Source organism: Chiloscyllium punctatum, chromosome 11, assembly GCF_047496795.1.
Source record: "Chiloscyllium punctatum isolate Juve2018m chromosome 11, sChiPun1.3, whole genome shotgun sequence".
NCBI classification, from domain to species: Eukaryota; Metazoa; Chordata; class Chondrichthyes; order Orectolobiformes; family Hemiscylliidae; genus Chiloscyllium; species Chiloscyllium punctatum.
In genome coordinates this window covers 39,959,308-39,980,997 of record NC_092749.1, presented here as the reverse complement: position 1 = coordinate 39,980,997, position 21,690 = coordinate 39,959,308, and the positions used below count along the sequence as shown (strand labels likewise).

General features: G+C 39.4%; 1 protein-coding gene across 4 annotated transcripts in view; it reads right to left on the bottom strand.

The window, feature by feature from the left end:
* thada (THADA armadillo repeat containing) overlaps nucleotides 1-21,690 on the bottom strand; it is a 355,281-nt gene that overhangs the window by 191,178 nt on the left and 142,413 nt on the right. For all 4 annotated transcript variants that reach the window (XM_072580668.1, XM_072580667.1, XM_072580670.1 and 1 more), the window contains one exon: nucleotides 18,725-18,856. In XM_072580668.1, the coding sequence (XP_072436769.1) occupies nucleotides 18,725-18,856 (132 nt within the window). The remainder of the gene's footprint in view (nucleotides 1-18,724; nucleotides 18,857-21,690) is intronic.

The following is a 21,690-nucleotide window of genomic DNA, read 5'->3' as shown; positions in this document are numbered from 1 at the left end:
TCATGTCTCAAAAACTTGATTGAGTTTTTTGAAGAAGTAACAAAGAAGATTGATGAGGGCAGAGCGGTAGATGTGACCATAAAACAGTTACTCATTCTTTTAAAGGGACAAGCTGTTTGAAATTAAGCCCAATCTATCAGTTTAATCACCTTCACCCCTACATTGGTACAATAAGGTTACTTGGATTGAAATAAGGACTCGGTCTTCGGTTTTCACCATCATATTTTAAAACAAAATCCAAAGCTATAGTGTTAATTCTTCTGTGATCTTTTAATAGATTATCTTTACTACATATGGTCTGATTATAGCAATATGAAACCATCCAGAAAATTTTAATCAAATTTTCAACATGTTTAAACTGGTCTCACAAAGGAACAGTCAATCTTGCTGATGGTGTGGTGACTTTTCTATCCATTGGCAATCAATAAACTGCTAATCTCACCACATCATTGTGGTGAGCTACTGAACAAGGGCATAGCTCATTGCCAGGCTACTCTCCTGTACTTCCAGAGGGCAACAGCAGTAATAATTCAAATTATAGGAGCAGTTCATTCACAGAATCTTCCTAGGCATGTATCTAACAACATAATTGAAGAAGACAGCCTCAACAGACAACCTCATGCTATTCTGGAGGAGGAAATAAAGCAAGCCTTATTAACTGTTCCTGATGAATAGCATCATTTTTAAAAAGCTTCTTATTAAGAATATCTACTGAACTTAGCAACCACCAGAATCAATGGTGGGTCAACCAAGCACATTTTCATGAATGTTACAATTCTATTGCAATAATAAAGCAAGTGAAATAGAGTTGAAATATTCCACAACATTAAATGTCACAAATGTGCAGAGCATATTTCGTGTATTCTTTTTGTAGATAGCAGAGCATATTATTCTCTACAGATAGCATGAAATTATGAACTGTTTATTATAGTGTGTTTGCTTACCATACAGACACACACATGATCGATCCGAAAATGATGTGCTCAACTTGGATAGTGATCCTTGTAATAATAATACATGAGAATGAGTCAAGAATGTTTTTGAAAGGTGGGAGTGGTGTTGGAAAGAAATAGAGAATGAGAGAAAAAAAGAGACAGCTTACGATTAGCAGCTCAGTGAATTCTAGTCATTTCTTTACTATCTAAGCATCCAATAAAACTACGTCCTTTCACAATAAGACAATAATAGGTGGCTCAATTTAATGTAGAAAAAAACACACACAGTGAGGTGAAAGCATGCATTACTGAAGGATGAAGTCGGTCTTTCAGATACTAACTAATAAGGTTATGAAACATGTTTCATCACAGGCTAATTCAAATTCTAACTCCTACTTGATGGAAAATTCCACTTTTGCTGAAGTGGAACAATCTAAGCCTCAGCACATTCCAGCCAATCAACCAAAGAGAGAGAAGCAAAACAAAACTTTACCCACACTGCTGTTATTTATTAGTAAATAGATTATTCTCAATAGTTCCTCTGTTGAGTGGCAGATTTGTTCTATCCAAGAGCATTACTCAATGCATAAAATGAAAACAAACTAAAATGTTCAATCAGTTGATACATATTTCGCAGTTACACTATTATAATCACTTGAAACTTACGAACATCTTTGAAGACAAATAAATTGCTGTCTACAACTACTACATATTTTTAATTGATTCAAGCACGGATAAGTACAAGACTAGCAATGCACAATATTTCATTTTTGCCAAAATACATTTATTAGGAAACACAGAATATAATACATTTAATTAAATGGAGGTCTAGGCTAATTACTTGAAAACTTTCGCATTTGAAAGAATTTTCAGATAAGCCTGTAAAGGAGATCCAAGGTTTTTTTTGTTTTATTGGCCAATGTGCTTTCCTGGTACCAAGAAATAGTTTCAATTTTATTTATGCTTGCCTACTATCCAGAAGAGAATTGAACGGAAGTTTTTAAAATTATACAGCCTATACAAAACATCCATCTACACAAATCACATTAAAAATATTTGACATCTTCCACATGAAAAAACATCTTTCCTGAAAGTGTCACTTATTTCTTGAAATAGTTCCTGGTCAATTTCCATTGCTGCTATATTACTTTGAACCAATCCAAATTGAAAAAGGTTCTTTTTCAGAATGGCAGCCAGTGACGAGCGGTGTCCCGCAGGGTTCAGTGTTGGGGCCACAGCTGTTCGCATTATATATTAATGATCTGGATGAAGGGACTGGGGGCATTCTAGCAAAGTTTGCCGATGATACGAAGATAGGTGGACAGGCAGGTAATACTGAGGAAGTGGGGAGGCTGCAGAAGGATCTAGACCGTTTGGGAGAGTGGTCCAGGAAATAGCTGATGGAATTCAACGTGAACAAATGCGAGGTCTTGCACTTTGGCAAAAAGAATAAAAGCACAGACTACTTTCTAAACGGTGAGAAAATTCGTAAAGCCAAAGTACAAAGGGATCTAGGAGTGCTAGTCGAGGATTCTCTAAAGGTCAACACGCAGGTTGAGTCCGTGATTAAGAAAGCGAATGCAATGTTGTCACTTATCTCAAGAGGGTTGGAATATAAAAACACCGTTGTGCTACTGAGACTTTATAAAGCTCTGGTTAGGCCCCATTTGGAGTACTGTGTCCAGTTTTGGTCCCCACACCTCAGGAAGGACATACTGGCACTGGAACGTGTCCAGCGGAGATTCACACGGATGATCCCTGGAATGGTAGGTCTAATGTATGAGGAATGGCTGAGGATCTTGGGATTGTATTCATTGGAGTTTAGAAGATTAAGGGGAGACTTAATAGAGATGTACAAGATAATACGTGGCTTGGAAAGGGTGGATGCTAGGAAATTGTTTCCATTAGGTGAGGAGACTAGGACCCGTGAACACAGCCTTAGAATTAGAGGGGGCAAATTCAGAACAGAAATGCGGAGACATTTCTTCAGCCAGAGAGTGGTGGGCCCGTGGAATTCATTGCCGCAGAGTGCAGTGGAGGCCGGGACGCTAAATGTCTTCAAGGCAGAGATTGATAGATTCTTGTTGTCTCGGGGAATTAAGGGCTACGGGGAGAATGCGGGTAAGTGGAGTTGAAGTGCCCAGCAGCCATGATTGAATGGCGGAGTGGACTCGATGGGCCGAATGGCCTTACTTCCACTCCTATGTCTTATGGTCTTAAAATGGAGAAGCGAGTTTTGAGCTGATTTGTAGCTCAGGTTGAGGTTCTGGATGTAGGTTTGCTCGCTGAGCTGGAAGGTTCATTTCCAGACATTTTGTCACCCTACTAGGTAACATCTTCAGTGGGCCTCCGGGCGAAGCATTGTTGATAATTCCTGCTTCCTATTTATATGCTTGGGTTCCTTTGGGTTGGTGATGTCATTTCCTGTTTTTCTTTCAGTGGGTGGTAGATGGGGTCTAACCCAATGTGTTTGTTGATAGAGTTCCAGTTGGAATGCCACGCTTCTAGGAATTCTCGTGCATGTCTCGGTGGCTTGTCCTAGGATGGATGTGTTGGCCTAGTCGAAGTGGTGTCCTTCTTTATCTGTATGTAAGGGTACTAGTGAGAGTGGGTCATGCCGTTTTGTGGCTAGTTGATATTCATGTATCCTGGTGGCTAGTTTTCTGCCTGTTTGTCCAATGTAGTGTTTGTGACAGTCCTTGCACGGTATTTTGTAAATGACAGTAGTTTTGCATGTTGTCTGTACAGGGTCTTTCAAGTTCATGAGCTGCTGTTTTAGTGTGCTGGTGGGTTTGTGGGCTACCATGATGCCAAGAGGTCTGAGTAGTCTGGCAGTCATTTCAGAGATGTCTTTAATGTAGGGGAGAGTGGCTCGGGTTTCTGGATGTATTTTGTCTGCAGGAAGACAACACATACGGACCAAATATTGAATTACAAAATCACCCATCCCAACATCCACAAACGAAGCTGCATCAGAATATTATTTCAAAGAGCCACCACACACTGCAGCACAGAGGAACTATGCAGAGCAAAGGAAAATCACCTATACCCTGTATTCAAAAAGAATGGGTACCCAATGAACACAGTCTGCCGGTTTCTCAGCAACAAACCCAAACAAGCAGACAAAATGCATCCAGAAACCCCAGCCACTCTCCCCTACATCAAATACATCTCGGAAATGACTGCCAGACTACTTAGACCCCTTGGCATCACAGTAGTCCACACACCCACCAACATACTAAAAACAGCAGCTAATGAACTTCAAAGACCCGAGACAGACAAACAAAACTAATGGCATTTACAAAATACCGCACAAGAACTGTAACAAACACTACACTGGATAAGCAGGCAGCAAACTAGCCACAAAACGGCATGACCCTCTCTCACTAATACCCTTACATACAGATAAGGACAGACACCACTTCGACTGGGACAACACATCCATCCTAGGACAAGCCAAACAGAGACACGCATGAGAATTCCTAGAAGCATGGCATTTCAACCGGAACTCTATCAACAGATACATCGAGTTAGACCCTATCTACCACCCCCTGAAAAAAGAACAGGAAATGACATCACCAACCCTAAGAAACCCAAAAAGATAAATAGAAAGCAGAAATTATCAGCAATGCTTCGCTTGGAGGCCCACTGAAGATGTTACCTAGTAGGGTGATGAAACATCTGGAAATGAACCTTCCAGCTCAGCGATTAAACCTACGCAAAAATGGAGAAGATTGCATCAATTAAAAGTAAAGAAATTACAGATATTTTATTATATCACTTCTCTACTTTTCTGAAAGAACTCTGTTTTAGAGGAATAATTTAAAGGTTTGAATTGATGAGCAACTAGGAAAGCATTGGAAGGCTATGGCTGATAATCCACAAGAAAGAAGAGATTAATTTGAGGAAAAGAATGATATGCAGTCGAGGAGCAAAGATGGACGCAATGACATCAAAGATAGCTTAAGTCTTCTTCTCCAGTACACCTCTCAAGACTGCCAGAAAATGCATTCTTTAACAGGACAGATTACACGAATCCCTCAATATTAGTGGATTAGTTTCACAGACTTGATCATCCTCTTCAGGACCATCACTCCTTCCAGGATCCCTCTACCTCACAAAACAAAACAAGGCACATACTCTTTTCTCAAAATATACAGAGACACAGCTTGGAAAGATAGGACACATGCCATGCTCATACACGAACTATGAATATCAACAATGGACTATTTCTGAGAATCAGCTTAACTGCAATAATTATGGTAAGCTCCCAGTGAGACATGTACAAGGATATGATTCAAGAGTCACACTGCCATTTGTCAATGACTGTGCCTATGAATAAAGCATACACATTTTGATATCAATTCTATTATTATCAGAATAAAGTATACCAGCAGGCAAAAAGGAAAAACCCCAAACAACAAGCAATAATGAATAAAGGCATTCAGCAAAGATATAAGGGGACAGATTCCAAGGAACGCCAAAGATGAACACAGGTAACTAATTTAATTTCTCTGATCTCCTTAAAGCACGCAAAAAAACTGACAGCAAGCCCAAGAGTGGTACATGCAAAACATGTTCCACATACCTTGAAATTCTGAATCTAAACAGATTTTTATATTCAAACTGCGCCAATAGTTTAAAAGACAGGTCAACTCCAAACTAGCTCTGCAAGGTGATACCCCAGTGGTATTATTCAGAGATCCAGATAACATTCTGGGGTCCTGGGTTCGAATCCCACCATGGCAGATGGGGAGATTTAAATTCAAGAACGATATCTGGAATTAAGAATCTAGTGATGATCATGAATCCATTCTCGATTGTCGGAAAAGCCCCTCTGGTTCATTAATGTCTCTTAGGGAAGGAAGCTGCCATCCTGAGCTGACCCACATGTGACTCCAGACCCACAGCAATGCAGTTAGCTTTTAATCGCCCTGTGGGCAATTAGGTGTGCCTAATAAATGCTGCTTAGCCAGCGACACCCTCATTCCATGAATGAATAAAACAAGAGAATAGTAGTTATATCTGTCAATTTTATGATTAATGACCAAGCTTTACTATTCGCATTTCATAACAATATTCTCAAGAATTTACAGTACTAATAAAGTTCCTGACTGAAGAGAAATCTTAGTTCAAATTAATGCTCGACTTAGAAGATGAAGCAGTTGAATGTTGGACCTCAACTTGACAATCGTATCTTCTCCACAAGTACTTTAAGTACCAAAGTAAAATTTTATTTTAATAATGCAAACCGTACTCCCACCAGATTGAAAGAGGAAAGATTAGCTGTGCACTTTCACTTAAATTGTGGTTATTATAAAAATGAGAAATGAGTTGCTCTCAAATGCTAGAATTCTAAAAAGTCTCATATTCTAGAAATACACAGCAGATTTCTCAAAATGAGAGCTTGCATTTTGAATAGAGGAAATAATTTGCTTGTGGATTTCAGGACCCTGTCACTTGTACAGTAGGGAAAACAGGCTGTGATCTTCCACAAATTGGCCACTTGGAAACCATTGTTAGAGGGCAGATTGGCAAGTTTTCAAAGTTGGATGGCAAGTCTACTCCGAGAAAGACTGCCTTCCCTATCATCCTCTTGAATCCTCCATCATCTCCTTGCTACCAGAATGCTTGCCCAACATATATCCTGCCTAAGCCACAATTGTCGCCAGCTAAAAATTGGCAAAATCCAAACAACCAGTTGCTAGCAGTTGTCACAAAATCCATACCCTTTCAGTGCCTCCGTGCCCGAGTGACATAGGGTCAGACGATGTGGAGTCGAGGATCCACAAAGACAAAAAATCCACAATGGGAGTTATTTACAGACTTCCCAGCAGTGGTCAGGACCAGGGGCGCAAGATGGGTACCAGGAAATAGATAGGGTATGTCAGAAAGGCAAGGTCACAGTGATCATGGGGATCTTCAATATGCAAATGGACTGAGTGAATAATTCTGCCGGTGAATCAAAGAAAGGGAATTCATGGAATGCTTACAGGATGGCTTTTTGGAACAGCTTGTGATGGGGCCCACAAGGGAACAGGCTATTCAGGACTTAATGCTATGTAATGAGCCAGACTTTATAAAAGATCTTAAAGTAAGGGAACACTTAGGAGGCAACGATCATAATATGGTAGAGTTCAGTCTGCAGTTTGAAAGAGAGAAGGCAAAATCCGATGTAATGGTGTTACAGTTAAATAAAAAGGTAATTACAGGAGCATGAGGGAGGAACTGACGAAAATCGACTGGAAGCAGAGCCTAGTGGGGAAGGCAATAGAGCAACAATGGCAGGAGTTTCTAGGTGTAATTGAGAACACAGTACAGATGTTCATCCCAAAGAAAAGAAAGATTATCCGGCGGGAGATGGAGGGTGGCAATTAGACAGCCATGGCTGACAAGGAAGTCAGGAAATATATCATAGAAAAAGCGAGAGCCGATAAAGTGGCCAAGAGCACTGGGAAATCAGAAGATTGGGAAGACTACAAAAAACAAAGAGGATAACAAAGAGAAATAAGGAAGGAGGGTATCAAATATGAAGGTAAGCTAGCCAGTAATATTAGAAATGACAGTAAAAGTTTATTTCAATATAGAAGAAACAAATGAGAGGCAAAAGTAGAAATTGTGCCGCTCCAAATTGATGCAGGAAGGCTTGTGATGGGAGATAAGGAAATCGCTAAAGAAATAATAAGTACTTTGTGTCAATCTTCACAGTGGATAACATAAGTAATAACCCAACAATTAAGGAGAGTGAGGGGGCAGAGTTGAGTATGGTAGTATACTACAAAAGACAAAGTGCTAGAAAAGCTAAAAGGTCGAAAAATTGATAAATCTCCTGGCCTCGATGAGTGACATCCTAGAGTTCTGAGAGAGTTGGCTGAGGAAATAGCACAGACATTGGTTGTGATCTTTCAAATATCACTGGAGTCAGGGAAAATTCCAGATGATTGGAAAATTGCTGTTGTAACCCCCTTATTTAAGAAATGATCAAGACGAAAGATGTAAAATTATAGGCAGATTAGCCTAAACCTCGGTTGTAGATAAAATCCTAGAATCCATCGTTAAGGATGAGATTTCTAAATTCTTGGAAGTGCAGGGTCAGATTAGAAAAAGTCAGCATGGATTTAGTAAGGGGAGGACATGCCTGACAAACCTGTTAGAATTCTTTGAAGAGGTAAGAAGTAGGTTAGACCAGGGAAACCCAGTGCATGTTATCTATCTAGACTTCCATGGTGTTCAAGGTGAGCTACTGGCATGCATTGACGATTGGCTGTCTGACAGAAGGCAGAGAGTTGGAATAAAAGGCTCTTTTTCGGAATGGCAGCTGGTGACAAGTGGGGTCTCGCAGTGTTCAGTGTTGGAGCTGCAGCTGTTCACTTTACATGTTAATGATGTAGATGAAGGGACTGGCAATTCACCGATGATATGAAGTTAAGCCAACAGGCAGATAGTACTGAGAAGGTGGGGAGGCTGCAGAAAGATTTAGACAGTTTAGAAGATGCAATTCAATGTGAGCACATGTGAAGTCTTGCACTTTGGAAAAAAAGAATACAGGCATGGACTATTTTCTAAAAACGATGAGAAAGTTCATAAAGCCAAAGTACAAAGGGATCTGGGAGTGCTGGTCCAGGATTCTCTAAAGGTTGACTTGTAGGTCGAGTCTGTGATTAAGAAAGCAAATGTAATGTTGTCATTTATCTCAAGAGGGTTGGAATATAAAAGCAGTGACGTGCTTCTGAGACTTTTTAAACTGTAGATAGGCCCCATTTAGAATACTGCATCTAATTTTGGGACCCACACCTTAGGAATGACATACTGGCACTGGAGAGTGTCCACCAGAGATTCATAGGGATGATCTCTGGAATGGTAGGCCTAACATACGATGAACAGATGAGGATCCTGGGATCATATTCAATAGAGCTTAGAAGGTGGAGTGGAGATCTAATAGAAACTTACAAGATGATGCATGGCTTAGAAATGGTGGACGCTGGGAATTTGTTTCCCTTAGATAGGGAGACTAGGACCCGTGAGCACAGCCTTAAAATTAGAGGGGGTCAATTCAGAACAGAAATGAGGAGACACTTCTTCAGCCAGAGAGTGGTGGGCCTATGCAATTCATTGCCACGGAGCGCAGTGGAGACCAGGATGTTAAATGTCTTGATGGGCCAAATGGCCTTACTTCCATTCCTCTGTCTTATGATCATATGGTCTTTTGCCACTCCCTCACACCACAGAGTGAACAAGATCATTTGCATGCTCACCATTCTGTTTTCAATCCTGTGCAGAACTTTTGATCCTGCATCCTTTCCATCAAGACTATTCATACCCCCTTCTATAACATTATCCATACGTATCCCTATATCAACTCAGCTGCCAAACATCAATCCATGCTTTTACCATCCAAAGAATCAAGGACTCCAATACCGTCCTGGCCAGTCTCTAATATTTTACTCTCCTTAATCTTAAGTTCAATCAAAATTGTTGTTTTTATCCTACCAGGCACCAAATCCAACTAAAGCATCAGCCTTGTCCATACTTATGGCTTATATGTGCCATCTGGGCTCCAAATGTTTTATGATTTAAATTCTCATCCTTGAGTTTAAACCTCTGAAAAAGCTTTTAGCCGTTTCTCCCAGTGTCTCTACCTTTTTATTTAATTCACTTTATTGATATACACTAGTGAAAACATTGTGTTTTTCTTTACGATAAGAGAAAACAATGAATAAATGCTGACAATTGCTTTTCATCTTACCTTCAAGGTAGTGATCACACAGCACCAGTAGGAAATAACTATCTATCAAATTTGTCATCTAACATTGAGTTACACCCTTGCATTCAAGGATAATAGTCGTACCAGAAAAAAAAACCTGACATAATTCTGCTTTTGATCACATGGTCTGTGATCATCTGTGCTCAAAAGTGTCCAATCTGGGTTCCAAATTGTTCATTCAGTCATCATTTTGTAGTGATCTATTGGAATCAATGAACACATAATGCTCCAAGCACATCAATGCAAACAGCTATTTTCCTTTAAAGCACTCAGCAGTGATCAACCAAAACCACCAGAAACTGACTGAAACTAAAGTAAGTTGAAATAAAAGCTTAATCAACCCTTAAGTAATCAAGAGAAAGAAAAAACTCAGATCAAGGCTTTCCTAAATCCCAGCTGCAGGCTGCTTAAAAAAGAAGGCTGAGTTCTCCTGTTTTTTGTAAAGTTGAATTGCAAATATGATAATTTCATGTGAACGATTCATTGCAGTGATCACAACAGTGTTATCAGCACTAGTTGTATTTGGTTTTGTAGTCACAGACCGTAATCCTGCCACCTTCTGTCTTCCTTTTATCACCACTTGCTCGCGCTCTCCACGGTACACTATTAGTCTTTTTCTTAAAACTCCAGTCCATTCTCTACACCCCCTCTAACTAGGTATTCCCCATCCTAGCCCCTCCATTCCCCTTAGGGTCAAATCAATTGAAGGGTATGAGGAGAAAGCAGAAATAGGGTATCCAGTTGGATGATCAGCCATGATCATATTGAGTGGTGGTGAAGATTCAAAATGGCCGAGCATTAGAAATGTATAGCACAAAAACAGACCCTTCAAGCCAATCGTCCATGTCGACTAGATACCCCAACCCAATCTAGTCCCACCAGCCAGCACCCGGCCCCTATCCCTCCAACCCCTTCCTATTCATATACCCATCCAGATGCCTATTAAACGTTGCAATTGTACCAGCCTCCACCACTTCCTCTGGCAGCTCATTCCATACACGCACCACCCTCTGCGTGAAAAAGTTGCCCCTTACGTCTCTTTTAGATCTTTCCCCTCTCATCCTCAACCTATTCCCTCTAGTTCTGGACTCCCCCACCCCAGGGAAAAGACTTTGTCTATTTGTCCTATCCATGCCCCTCATGATTTTATAAACATCTAAGGTCACCCCTCAGCCTCTGATGCTCCAGATAAGACAGCCGCAGTCTATTCAAACTCTCCCTATAGCTCAAATCCTTCAACCTTGGCAACATCCTTGTAAATCTTTTCTGAACCCTTCCAAATTTCACAACATCCTTCCGATATGCAGGAGACCAGAATTGCACGTAATATTCCAACAGTGGCCTAACCAATGTCCTGTACAGCTGCAACATGACCTCCCAACTCCTGTATTCAATATTCTGACCAATACAGGAAAGCATACCAAACGCCACCTTTACTATCTTATCTACCTGCAACTCCACTTTCAAGGAGCTATGAACCTGCACTCCAAGGTCTCTTTGTTCAGCAACACTCCCCAGGACCTTACCATTAAGTGTATAAGTCCTGCTAAGATTTGCTTTCCCAAAATGCAGCACCTCACATTTGTTTAAATTAAACTCCATCTGCCACTTCTCAGCCCATTAGCCCATCTGATCAATATCCTGTTGTAATCTGAGGTAACCCTCTTCACTGTCCACTACACCTCCAATTTTGGTGTTATCTGCAAACTTACTAACTGTACCTCTCATCCAAATTATACACAAAAATGAAGAAAAGTAATGGACCTAGCACCAATCCTTGTAGCACTCCACTGGTCACAGGCCTTCAGTCTGAAAAACAACCCTCCACCACCACCCTCTGTCTTCTACCTTTGAGCCAGTTCTGTATCCAAATTGCCAATTCTCCCTGTATTCAGTGAGATCTAACCTTGCTCACCAGTCTCCCATGGGGAATCTGGTTGAACACCTTACTGAAGTGCATATAGATCATACCTGCCTGGAATATACTTTGTCTGGACTCTCGTTATCTCATTTCTGAAGGCATCCCATTTTCCAGCCGTCTCTTTAACTGCAAACATCTGCCCCCAATCAGCTTTTGAAAGTTCTTGCCGAATACCGTGAAAATTGGCCTTTCTCCAAATTAAAACTTCAACTTTTAGATCTGGTCTATCCTTTTCCATCACTATTTTAAATCTAACAGAATTATGGTCGCTGGCCCCAAAGTGCTCCTCAATTGACACCTCAATCACCTGCCCTGCCTTATTTCCCAAGAGTAGGTCAAGTTTTGCACCTTCTCTAGTAGGTACATCCACATACTGAATCAGAAAATTGTCTTGTACACACTTAACAAATTCCTCTCCATCTAAACCATAAACAATAATCACCCTATTATTTTTACAGATAACTGTGATTTCCTTACAAATTTGTTTCTTAATTTCCCACTGAGGATTGCGACTTCTATAGTACAATCTCAAGAAGGTGATCATCCCTTTCTTATTTCTCAGTTCCATCCAAATAACTCCCCTGGTTGTATTCCCAGAAATATCCTCCCTAAGTACAGGCTTAATGTTATCCCTCTCCTCCTCCACTCCCCCTCCTCTCTTGTCCCCCTTTCTATCCTTCCGATAGCATTTGCTTCCTGGAACATTATGCTGCCAATCCTATCCATCCCTGCGCCACGTCAATGTAATTGCTATGATTTCCCAGTCCCATATTCCTAACAATGTCCTGAGTTCATCTGTTGGTCCATTTACATTCAAATAAATGCAGTTTAATTATCCGTCCTAATTCATCTCTGCTTTGTTCCCACCTGCCATGACTGTTTGACTTGTTCCTTTTCCCAAATGTGCCAGTTTCAGACTGATCTCTTTTCTTACTATTTTCCTGTGTCCCACCCACCCACCTTACAAGTTTAAATCCTCCTGAGTCGCTCTGGCAAATCTCCCTGCCAGTATGTTAGTCCTCTTCCAATTCAGGTGAGTCTGTCCTTCTTGTACAGGTCACTTTGACCCCAGAACAGATTCCAATGATCTAAAAATGTGAACCTTTCTCCCCTGCACCAGCTCCTCAGTCATGCATTCATCTGCTCCCTCCTCTTATTCCTCCCCTCATTAGCTCATGGCATTGGGAATAATCCAGATATTACTACCCTTGTGGACCTCCTTTTTAAATTCCTGCCTAATTTCCTACATTCTCTCTTCAGAATCTCATTCTTCTCCCTTCCTAAGTCATTCGTTCCAATGTGTACAAGGACCTCCTGCTGGTCCCTCTCCCCTTTGAGAATATTCTGCACTCTTTCTGAGATATCCTTGATCCCGATACCAGGGAGGCAACACACTATTCTGATTTCTGTCTGCCGGCCGCAGAAATGTCTGTCTGTGCCTCTGACTAGAGAATCCCCTATCACAATTGATTGCTTGGAAGCTGATGTACCTCTTGTTACATGAGAGCCGGTCTCAGTATCAGAAACTTGGCAGTTCTTGCTACATTCCCCTATGAATCCATCAGCCCCTACATTTTCCAAAACAGCATACTTGTTTGAGAAAGCGATAGCCACAGGAGACTCCTGCACTACCTGCTTCCCTCTCCTACCTTTTCTGGGGTTAACCCATCTACCTGACTGTATCTATGGTTTTCCTCCCTTCTTATAACTACTATCCATCATACTCCCTAGCTTTTGTACATTCCTCATCGCCTCTAAACTGCTGCTCTAACCAATCCATGCAATCTGATAGGACTGAAACTGAAAATGTGTTGCTGGAAAAGCGCAGCAGGTCAGGCAGCATCCAAGGAGCAGGAGTATCAGGATGCTGCCTGACCTGCTGCGCTTTTCCAGCAACACATTTTCAGCTCTGATCTCCAGCATCTGCAGTTCTCACTTTCTCCTAATCTGATAGGATTCCCAACCAAAGACACTTTCTGAACACATGATCATCAGTAACATGGAAACTCTCCCTAATCTCCCACATTTGTCAGGAAGAGCACGCCACTCTACTCAAGGCCATGTTTGCTCCTTAACAATCCACATACCCAGAAAATAGCACCATCTTACTGCTCTAAAAAATACTTCTCCAGGCTAACGTAGTACATAAGTTTTATATTTTTAAAATTTACTCGAGACAGATCTTAATAAAACATATCAAAGAAAACCCCACTGTACTCACTGTTGTAGATCTATAGCAAGGTTACACTTAAAAACCATGCAATTAGCTTCTCTCTTGCTGTGAGCTCACCTACACAGGTTCCTCCAAGGTCAGCTGTGAATTGTGCTGTTTGTTAATTTTTTGTTAGATGCACTCCAATGTCCAGAGATACTTGAACTCAAACAGCAAAGGCAGTAGCTGTGCAGATTCACTGTTGTGTGAGAGAGCAGTGTAGGTTTCCTTCTCTTACCATGTGGTCTCTGCCTTTGTCTGTCTTCTTCCTTTTTAAAGTGCCGCTATTTTGATCTTTCTCCCCCCAAAGTTTCAAAACAATGCAACAGCTTATAAAACAGTGATTACTGCTCCTGGAATTCGAGGAAATTACTTCCAATATCTCAAAAAGCAGCAGCTGCTCCAGCCACAATTCTTTCCCATCCTCCATCTTGGATGGGTGGTGACAAAGCATGAGACTCTTTGCTACATTGCTGCCACTGCAAAAGAAGTCACCACTCTTTGACGCCATCTCACCTCCACTGACACCCTTGCCGAACCTCACCAACAGATGCCAATGATGCTGCCAGGAACCCAAAATCACCACTTCAGCCATGAGTTGGTGCTAGTTCAATACTCCCCTTTCCTTCAGCTTTTCTAGCTTCTTAATTTAACATATAGCTAAGGAATGGAAACTCCAAATGAATCTGCCTCTCCCAAACTTCAGACATCAATGATAATCACAGCATTTCAACTGTTCTTCAAGTTAGATGAATTTGGGCAGTGCAGACTGGTTTATCAAATGTACAGATGTAGTTTGCTTTCGGGTACATTATACACAATTATTCTCTGGACGTATGCCTCGGTTAATGGATTTTTTCTAGACGATTCTCATCCTATCTTCCTGGTGAGTAATTTTTCTGAATATCATATAAAAAAGCAGCCCTTTTTATTCCCCACAGATTTGTGCCTTTTAATTAAATATCTGTAACATTGGTTTAATTTCCTACTGTAAAACTGATAGGAGATTATGGCATGACTTTTATGATTATATCATTTGCTTTAACTTTTGCATTTCTTCATGATCAGCCTTGTGAAAACTGTGTGAAATTGATTCCTGAGTCAATAGCAATCCCAAATTTTCTGGATTAATGCCAGTTTGTTCGGTGCAGTTGCTTACACCATGCAGAATGGCACAGGTGTATTTATCTAAATTCATTGATTCATGGGGTCAAGTTAATTGATAAAAGTGAAATGAAATCACTGATTGTTCCTAACCTGTTTAATTTTAAGCTCAAAAAAAAATCAAGCAGCTTTTCTATTTGTCATGGCATGCTAGATTTGCAAATTGCAGTTACTCCAGACATTTTTTAATGGAACTTAATCAAGATTGTTTGAAGTACTTCACAACAATTTTCTTCTTTCTTATTTTACTGAGGATGACACAGAGAAGGCATATGTTTGTGAAACCAGAAAGTGTTGGAGAAGTTCAGGTCTGGCAGTATCTGTGGAGAGAGAAACAGAGTTAACATTTTGAATCAGATCTGATTTTTCTTCAGAACTGAAAACTCCTAATTTTTATGTTTTTGATTAAGGGGAACATGGAATAAGTGGAACAGGTTGTGAAAGTGCCCACAGCAAAAGCCTGAAGGAGTTCTAATAATAGTAGAGGTAGAAAGATGTAAAATGGGTATAAATGAAGGCGTGAAAAGGAGAAAGTGGATCTGCTCTGCTGAGAGCAAAGGCATAAACCAGACACTGCAATTGGAGGTGGGGAGGCTCTAACAAAAATAAAAGATAGAGGTCATTGTTTGAAGTTGTAGTACTTGATATTGAATCCGAGAAGCTGTACCCTACCTAAGCGAAAACTGAGGTGTTGCTTTTCCAGCGTGCATTGAGTTTTGTTGGAACACTGTAGCTGATGTAGGACAGAAATGGGTACAAGGTGGTTTAGTGAAATGATAAACAATTAGAATGTCAGGATCATTCCTAGGGAATAAGTAGAGGTATTCTGCAAAGTGATTGCCTAGCTTCCATGTAGTCTCACCAATGTAAAGGAGACCACTTGGTGAGCAGTGATTGTCGGAGTTTAGATTGAAAGAAGTACAAGTAAAATGCTGCTTCACTAGGAAAGCGTATTTGGGATGTTGGATCATGAGAAGGTGAATTGGCAAGTCTCAGATTTAAAAGCACTAAGATGCCCAAGTTTTATACTGCTGCCTTTATACAGGAAAAATATTCTGTATAAAGTTTAAAGCCTTTCACTTAAAAAAGGGCTAAAAATACTAGCTAAGTTTTTAGAGGTGGAGTTCAGCTGCATGTTAAGAAAATGAAAATTACAAAGTGGCTGGTAAAATATGCAGAGCTGAAAAATGAGGGTTTTGAAACAGATGTATGATTGGAACAACTAAGAATAGAACTGGAATTTCTGGAAAAGGGTGAGAAAAAGAGACAAGAAAAGCAGCCAAGAGGGCCAATATCAGGCAAGGGAGAATTAAAAACCCGCTGTTGAGGAATTGCACCTAACTCAGATTAAAGGCCAAGTTATTCAGGTTTTCCATTTAATTCCCAAGTTGGATGAGGAAAGTTGGACTGCACCTTTATCCATTTGCAAGATTAGTACAACAGTTAATGGTCAGTTCATTGTTGTTTCAGAGCAGACTGATGGAAGAATAAAATCTGCTGTAGACAGCTTGCAAAATGTTTCCACGCTCTGGTGCTATCTTAAATCTGAGATTTGCTGAAGGCGGATAACAATCTGGAACTCCATATAGACCTCTCAGGAGTGCTGTTTGTGGAAAAAGTTACTAGACTAGAATTTGCTGAAAAATTCAGCCCGAATGACCAACTGCATCCTTTTTAATATGTAAATTGACCAAAGAAAGGATTCCCTTTGACCATCAAAGAAGAGATTCCTTTTGAATTGTAAGCTGCTGGTCAGTTTGTGTTGCACTGCTGTTAAGAACTTGCATTATGGCTTTACTTGTGTCACTTTGCTCTGGCCTTCTCAAAGAGACCCCCTAATAGTCAGAGGGAAATTGAGAAACAAACTTATAAGGAGATCTCAACTATCTGTAAGAATATTATGGTGGTTATGGTAGGGGATTTTAACTTTCCAAACATAGACTGGACTGCCATAGTGTTAAGAGTTTAGATGGACAGCAATTTATTATGTGTGTACAAGAAACTTTTCCTATTCAGTAAGTGAATGTATCTACTACAGAAGGTGCAAAACTTGCCCTCCTATTGCAAGGTAAGGCAGGGCAAGTGACTGAGGTGTCAGTAGGGGAGCACTTTGGGGCCACGGACCATAATTCTACTAGTTTTAAAATATGATGTGGAGATGCCCGCGTTGGACTAGGGTGGACAAAGTTAAAAATCATAAAACACCAGGTGACAGTCCAACAGGTTTATTGGAAGTACAAGCTTTTGGATCGCTGCACAGATAGTGATGTCCCATGGATTTGCTGTTCATGTCCTTGTGGTTTGGAGAGATCATGGATTTGGAAGATGCTGCTGATGGAACCTTTATGATTTGCTGCAATGCATTTTGTGGATGGCAACATAGAAAATAGGAGGAGCAGGCCTCACAGCCCTTTAAGTCTGCTCCACCATTCATTATGATCATTGAACTCAAAAGCCTGTTTCCACATTCCCCCCATATCCTTTGATCACTTTAGCCCCAAGTGCAATGTCCAAATCCTTCTTAAAATCATGCAATGTTTTGATATTGACTTCGTTCTTTGGTTAGTAAATTCCTTAGACCTATTACGGAAACAGACCCTTCGATCCAACCAGTCCATGCCAAACATAATCCCAAACTAAAACTAGTCCCACTTGCCTGCTCCTCGCCCATATCCTTCCAAACCTTTCTTATTCATGTATTTATCGAAATGTCTTTTAAACATTGTAACTGTGCTTGCATCCACCACTTATAGATTCAAATTCAAATGCATTGTTTCTAAAAGCAGGAATGCAAATATGCACATTTTGTTCAATAGCTGCTCCTTGTTTGTTTCTCAAAATTGCAAACTATCACAAATCCACAGATTTTTAAATTAAAAAAAAGAAATTGATACAGAAAAGCATATATAGATTTTCTGGCCAATTATCAATGATACTTCAGCCAGCTTTAAAAGGCTCTGCATTTGTAACTTAGGAAATGAAAAGTAAAAGCAATTTCAATGATTAGATTAAATGAACACGAGACTTCAAGATTCATGTTTAAGGTTAATGCCATTCCTAAATGTTATTTTCATTAGTCAAAATAAAGCAAAACTTTTGAATGCAAACTATTTATTAATGTACGCTAATTTATCTAAGAATAGAATTATGCTAATATTTATTTTTCTATTAACATTCAAAGTTATACAGAAAGCCTTCTGAAGTTAGTGCTGACTATTAACAGTTTACTCTTATTTGTTGAAGTTTTCCAAGGCTCAAGTAACTTCATATATATCAACTGAATGGATAGTTTCAACATCCTTATGTAAATAATTTGTTAGATTTGCTTCTTATTCTAACATTCAATGTCTGTACAGCCTACATACCACAGTGTCAGACTTGATGCCATACTGTTCGAGCATAACTTTTATTACTCCATAGCTCAAAAGAGGTGATAGATCTACTATGTTTGAGCAATGCAGATTAGTACAGTAGCAATCTTTGCAATTGGAACTCAATATTCACTCAGCTATATACTAGTGAAGATAATTTATGTGATATTAATTGTGCAATAGACTTAAACATAGATAATGGCAATACATACAGGTGCATAATTGTTTGCTTTTCCATCTTGTCATAAAAACATGAAAAATAACTTAGTTAAAAGAATCAGATTAAAATATATAAAAGCACATTTTGTGTTGCATCACATTCATAATTCAAAAGCTTACTCATAATTGATGCCTTACCTTATGATGAAGGGCACAAAGGGTGCCAGACTGAGAGCTGAGGAAGTGCCATCTAACGGTGATGGATATAACCGACCCAGAACTAGCAGCAACAGGAACAGACTAGGATGGAGCTTCAGCACACCAGAGTCACTACATACATTGGGTAAGGGAACAAGAATGAATATCTACAATCATGATGGGTAAAATGAACAGATACAGTACAACAGTGTTATCACTTGATGGGATTCCTAATATTTAGCCAAAGGAACATTTTGGTTAATTCACATTAATAAGTGATATTAGATAAATTTAACACAGAAGAGCATAAAACCCACCAAACTTCCAGGTTACAAAAGTGAAAACAATGTTAACAATTTGTGGCTATTAAAATTCCATCTTTCAAATACACACTATTACTTTCATTTGTGCAAGCACCTCTATGAGGCCTCTTGGTGCTATTAAAAAGCACCATTGTTTTGGCACACATTTATCCATTAACCAACATCAAAACTGATTAATAAAACAAAGAAATGCAGATGCTGGAATTCTGAAACAAAAGAGAAATTGCTGGAGAAACTCAGGAAATTTGGTGGCACCTGTGGAGAGCACAGTCAACATTTCAGGTCCAATAATCCTTCATCAGAACAGATCAAAATTGATTACCTGATTTTCATCCCATTACTGTTTATGGGTCCTTGCTGTCTGCAACATCATTGCTATGTTAGTCTATATGATAGTGATTGCAGTCCAATTGTTATGAAGTTCCTTGTAACATTCCATGGGCATGTAAGATGTTACATGCATACTAACTTAACCTCTGCAGCAGTTAAGAACAGCAGCATCTTCATTCTATGTCCTCTGTCTTTCTGCCATTATTTGGGGCGATTCTTTCTTATTATAATTAGAATATATAATCAATCACAATTCGAACATTTCGAGCAATAATTTCTCTTTCCACCTGTGCGTCTTTACTTAGGATCCCTTTTGATCTTCTCTTATGTTGTCCTTTGATTACACTGGCTGATGACACGGAGTCAACATGGGCGCAGAAGACAGTCACTTCTATTTTTCCACCATCTCTCTCAATTTCTCCAATGTATTTATGTTCTCAGACTTTCAGAACCATACACAGTCTTCTACGTATCAACATTTCTTCAGCAAATTACTGAACAGACCAAAGCTATGCATTTAGCTTCACAATAAACTTTGCACTTACTCCAGAAGATAGAACACACCAAGCATCATGTCTGTGTCCTAACTGATAAGTAGCTTATCTTTTGGCTTCACATTCTCTTGTTCATTTGTCCATTCAAAGGTTGCCTACTTGTATTTCTCTGACACAGCTGCCTCAGCCCATCTGCTTCCCACAAATCATTTTTGGTCCTGAAAAATGCATAGTCTACCACAGATTATCTTGGAAAGGTAAGATGTCTCAGAAGTCTGAGTAACAAGTGAAGCTATCTGTTCCATACTGCTGTTAAGTGATATTTGCTACTAACATGCTGTTCCAGTCAAGCCAAAATAACATTCTGTTTATCACACAAATGACAAGCATGGCATACAAATTTCAGTGATATTAACTATGTAGTCCATACATCCTAAAGCCTGACTGTTTGCATCAAACTATGTATCCCTTTGGTTGTGCGTAACAAGCAAAGTACTCAATATACCCAACTACTTTGTGGTTGCAAAACAAGTGTTCAATATTAGATGTGATTCCACAATTACACACTTGCTAAATAGTCCAGAGTGTGCAAAACAAATTTCAGAATATCAGGCTCACAGTGTGGAGCACTTGTAGCTTCCAGTGTGCAAATATCTTAACACACATGACCCTGTTCTTTGTAGAAAGAAAGAAAGAACAAGTACACATATTGCGCAAGTTTCAACTCAACTAAACTAAACCTGTGCTGGCTATTCTTTGGTTCATTTCTTCAGACATTATCGTGACCAGAGTCAATGTGCCAGTTTAAACAACACTTGATAGTTAACTGTCATTCTAAATCTAACTGGATCAACTGCCACATAATACTTCTGTCAGAATCTATATGCCAACCAATTAGCATGCTCTTCCCAAAGTTTAAAAAGGCAGTCTTCTTTTAGGTTGGTATTTCCTGCATATTATCCTGATGAGTGCAAAGTGAAAAATGTTGCCAAAGTTTATTCAGCAATACTTAAGTTCTGTACTACAAAAAGACTGTTTATTAATATATTAGCTTTTGCTATTCTTACTCAAGTCTCAACAGATCATCTTTTGATCTACAAATGCCATTACTAAAGTATAGTTAAAACTTAATTTCCTACCATTATTGGCTTACTGTAACTTTTGATCTATAATGATCCTTATCTTGGTTCCTTCTTTAAAATACTAGATCAAGAAAATCTTATTGCAGAATATTACCAAGATAAATTATCTCATCACAATTTTAACAATCCTGGAGGAGGATACGGGAGAGGGGAAAAGGATAAAGAACACACTGTTCATTTCAGCAATTTAAAAAGGCAGAAAGTACATGTATAACATGACAGCAATAGAGATAAAGACTTATCAAGATTGTAACTACTGTTATGAGCAGACTTAAGATACTGCATCCAAATATTGATTGATTAAATTAAAAAAAGCTATTTTGTTGGGGGGTGTCAGTCATGAGGACATTAATTTAATATTTTCCTGGAACAGAGTGAGAAGAGAAAGAAAATTTGTTATGCCCATGGATATGTGAATATATGCTGAGAGAGGACAAATTTTAAAGAAAAAGTAAATAAACACAAAGTAACAGCAAAATCTACAAGGTGAAGAAACAGCAGGGTCGTGGGTTTAATTTAACAATGTTCCAGCCAACAACTATCACAGACAAAATGGGATCACTTCCTGTACTCTAATATCCACATTCTAAAATAGAAAACGTAATAGATTTTGCAATGATAAGCTTGTTAATGCAAAAGTTTCCACAAATAGTCAAACTCAAAAACTTAGTTTCTTA